Raw genomic sequence first — 4,509 nt, forward strand, 5'->3', positions numbered from 1 at the left:
AGAGCCCCACAGTAAGAACAATGTCCTGCTCACCCCCATGTGTGGTCCCGTGTGGACACCCCGAAGTCGGTGTGCATGTCGAGCCGCTCCCCCAGCCACATGGCCAGGTCGTTATTTCCCAGGTACGGCTTCGAGGCATCACTCTCCAGTAACGTGATCACGTCAGCTCCTGGGGGTCAAGGTTACATGGATCATGCTTCTGTCTTAAACAGAGACTTTATCTTTTCATCTTACTTCATATCAAGAAGCCTACAAATCTAACGTTAGACCAGGCTTGGCTCCAGCTTCAGTAGTTGTGTTCCACTCATTGTTGTGGGGAGGGGGGGGTGCCATTTGCAGGTTTTATATGCCAATAAACATGGTGGAGGTGCAAAAGAAAAGACAAAATTTGATTCCATTGGAATTCCTAGCCCCCATATTGTTAATTGTCTTATAATATATATATAGCTGCCATTCTAATCTTACAAAAGTGTGAACCTCTACACTAAAGGAGCTGACTAAGTTTGCTGTTGTTACAATGAAGAAGACAGAAGCATATCTGTACCCGTTTCCTCCAGCATCCTGGCGGCCCTCTCGAAGCTGGGCCAGCCGCGGTTGTCGTACCCAAAGTGGAACGTCCAGATCAGACTGGTGAACTCCTTAGGGTCAGTCTGGGGGGAAAGCACAGGTGAAATCTGTCAGCTACAATTAAACATGGCTAACATTCAAAATCTACAGATGGAAGTTCAGCTACCAGAAAAGTGTCCTTAGGCCACAACAATTTAATTTCTTGGTTCACGGATTTTTTCATAAAAAATATGGAGCGAGAGGGCGAAATAAAAATAAAAATTGTAAAATGGTTGGGGTAAAGTTAAGGGCTAATCCAAAACATAAAGAATAAAAAGTTTTCAGCTTGAAAAAAGTACAAAAACACTATTACTGTACAGTAACAGCACATGTCAGTTTTTATGTAAAGGCCAATTTGCTACACCAGAAAGTTGGTGAATGGTTTCATTAATGGTGAAAATTTGCTGAGTGGTAATTTTTATTTTATTTTCCAAAAAATAGGAGCGAGCGAATCCGTGAACCAAGAAATTAAATTGGTGTGGCCTTAGGATCAGTCTGAAACAGATAAAAACTGTCAGGCTGTAGTCTGACACTTCTTGGACTACCAGCTGAATCATGGCAGGTAGGTAAAGCTGTGACTCGCAATGTCACTGACAAATCAAATTCAAAGATGGACGTTCAAATTACTTCCCATGGCCAGCATCTAAACCTGTAAACTCTCTTAGGGGTTTGTAAATACGTGTGGTTTTATTGAACAGCAGAGGAATGGCTCTCTGATGTGCAAATGTTAAAATACTTCCAGTAAGTCTTACCTTAGCTGGGTGGTTGAAAGGTTGTGGGTTGTGTCTCCACACAAATCCTCCCAGGCCTCCGATCACAATTATGGACAGAACTGGAGTAAACAGAGACAAGTAGAGCATTGTAATGTGAAGTATATTATCTGTGAAGGAAGTAATGGGCTGTATATATCACTGCAGAGCTGTACTGATGACTCTCTGGATCATGAGCTGGATCTTCAGCACCAAGGACAGGGACAGTTAGCCAACTCTGAACCAGGGCTCTAGCCAGCGTCCGTTTTTCCATCAATTGACAGAAATTTGCTGCGTGTGACGGAAAACTTTTAAAACCAATCCGTCAACCTTGACGGACAAAAATCCTTGGTGGAAGCTACAGGCGGCTTGGGGACGCCGTCCACGGCCGTAAAAGCCACACACTGTTTGTTTTGCTATTGTTATTATTGTTGACGAAGTGTGTCGGTGCCCTTTCACATACAATAATCTCATTAAAAACCCGTTTTTCACGGTCTCAGTTCTGTCTCTCTAACTCCTGGAATAGTGTTTTCGCGACAATGGAAATTGGCTGACGGAAAAAAAATTTGAGCTGGCTAGAGCCCTGCTCTGAACTAGCCAACTAGGAACTGGAATGGCTGGTTCACTATTGCTGTGATCTGACACCATTGAAAACATCAGCTGTGTATAACTGTTTAGCTGCTCATGAGTATAGGGAACTAAAACATCTGTTTTAATATGTATGGCTGTATTTAAACTAATTTAACTGTAATATCCAACACAAAAATTGGACTCACCCAAATTTTCGACTGAACAGCACCAGTCTTTGTCAAGGAATGAACAACCACGTCCCTACCCAGAAAATTTGGGTGAGTCCAATTTTTGTGTTGGATATTACAGTTCAACTAGATAGTAGAATAATGACTTCTACCAACACAGATGAACTTTCAAGTTATGCATGCCTGTTGTTTAGCACCAAGATCAGGACAGACATCAGATGTGCAGTGTCAGAGTTAGGACTACTGTACTTAGAGTGCATAATGTACAAAAGTCCTTAGGACAGGATCTGTTCATTGTGCTTGTTGAAAAGAACTACCGGTAGGGGACTTTCCCCATACAATGAACCTGTAAATACTGTACAAGCATCTGTCTTCTCTGTCACCACCAATAGAAGAATTGCTCTTCAGTGAGCTAAAACTGGTTCAAGATCACTTCCATTTGTTTTGTTACTTACAAGGTCCGACAAACTTCTTGAAGAGGTTGTGTGGTCCAGCAGAGTCGATGTTGAGGAAGGCGAGGCTGGAGCCGTGAGTCCTGGTGAGGTGCATGGCGGCGCCCACACACAGCACGGAGATGGCCAGCAGGATGTACGTTCTCTCTCTGTAACATGCAGGAATTATATATTTATATTATACTGAAATCTGCCATATTCTCATGTAACATACAGGAAAACTCTGCTAAGATTTGCTGTGCTGTGTTAACATGTAACAAACAGTAGGTCCCACACACAGCGCAGTCATGGCCAGCAGGATGTACGTTCTCTCTCTGTAACATGCAGGAATACTCTGCTAAGATTTGCTGTGCTGTATTAACATGTAACAAACAGAAGGTCCCGCACACAGCACAGTCATGGCCAGCAGGACGTACGTTCTCTCTCTGTAACATGCAGGAATACTCTGCTAAGATTTGCTGTGCTGTATTAACATGTAACAAACAGTAGGTCCCACACACAGCACAGAGATGGCCAGCAGGATGTACGTTCTCTCTCTGTAACATACAGGAAAACTCTGCTAAGATTTGCTGTGCTGTATTAACATGTAACAAACAGTAGGTCCCACACACAGCACATTCATGGCCAGCAGGATGTACGTTCTCTCTCTGTAACATGCAGGAATACTCTGCTAAGATTTGCTGTGCTGTATTAACATGTAACAAACAGTAGGTCCCACACACAGCACGGAGATGGCCAGCAGGATGTACGTTCTCTCTCTGTAACATACAGGAATTATATATTTATATTATACTGAAATCTGCCATATTCTCATGTAACATACAGGAAAACTCTGCTAAGATTTGCTGTGCTGTATTAACATGTAACAAACAGTAGGTCCCACACACAGCACGGAGATGGCCAGCAGGATGTATGTTCTCTCTCTGTAACATACAGGAATTATATATTTATATTATACTGAAATCTGCCATATTCTCATGTAACATACAGGAAAACTCTGCTAAGATTTGCTGTGCTGTATTAACATGTAACAAACAGTAGGTCCCACACACAGCACGGAGATGGCCAGCAGGATGTACGTTCTCTCTCTGTAACATAAGGAATACTCTGTTAAGATTTGCTGTGCTGTATTAACATGTAACAAACAGTAGGTCCCGCACACAGCACGGAGATGGCCAGCAGGATGTACGTTCTCTCCCTGTAACATGCAGGAATACTCTGCTAAGATTTGCTGTGCTTTATTAACATGTAACAAACAGTAGGTCCCACACACAGCACAGTCATGGCCAGCAGGATGTACGTTCTCTCCCTGTAACATGCAGGAATACTCTGTTAAGATTTGCTGTGCTGTATTAACATGGAATACAGGTCGTTTCGTTACATGGTCTTTTCGTTACACGTCTTTTCGTTACACATGAAGTCATTTCGTTACACCATGAAGTCATTTCGTTACACCACGAAGTCTTTTCGTTACATGTCGAAGTCATTTCGTTACAGATTAATGTCAGGCCGTGATAGTACTTCTTACTACAAATTTATTACTTTTCGTGGTAACAAAAAGCCGGGACTCAAAATTCAATTTCTTTTTCTTGTTTTCCGGCAGATATTGAACGCCGCTAAGCGCTGGAGGCGCCGACGGGCCACGCTGCATGTCGGCTTGAACGGTCATCTGAACCAAGGAGAGATTACACATAATATATCTGTCATGTAGTAACTTGATCATTTATCATATATGCTGTGATGTGCACAATAAATCACGATTAGATGCCTTTAGTATCGTTGATATACAGTGCGCGCAGTAAAGAACCCATTGTCGTCTATTAGACCGGCGGGCACGCACTTTCGTACTCAGTCTGGCTTCTGGTCCGTGCGGCGCCGACTAAATGCCTATGAACCGATATCCAATACCCCTTCCAGGAAAAAGATTCAGGCTTATATCTCTCC

At 42.8% G+C, this 4,509-nt stretch overlaps 1 protein-coding gene across 1 annotated transcript in view; it reads right to left on the minus strand.

Annotated features, from left to right (window-relative positions):
* The window catches only part of LOC118420111 (PGAP2-interacting protein-like), a 21,674-nt gene that overhangs the window by 5,624 nt on the left and 11,541 nt on the right, over positions 1–4,509 (minus strand). The window contains 4 exon segments of the mRNA XM_035826814.1: positions 34–169; positions 545–650; positions 1,359–1,438; positions 2,569–2,714. Coding sequence (XP_035682707.1) covers positions 34–169; positions 545–650; positions 1,359–1,438; positions 2,569–2,714 — 468 coding nt within the window.

This window comes from Branchiostoma floridae, chromosome 7 (genome assembly GCF_000003815.2).
Source record: "Branchiostoma floridae strain S238N-H82 chromosome 7, Bfl_VNyyK, whole genome shotgun sequence".
In the NCBI taxonomy this organism is placed as follows: domain Eukaryota; kingdom Metazoa; phylum Chordata; class Leptocardii; order Amphioxiformes; family Branchiostomatidae; genus Branchiostoma; species Branchiostoma floridae.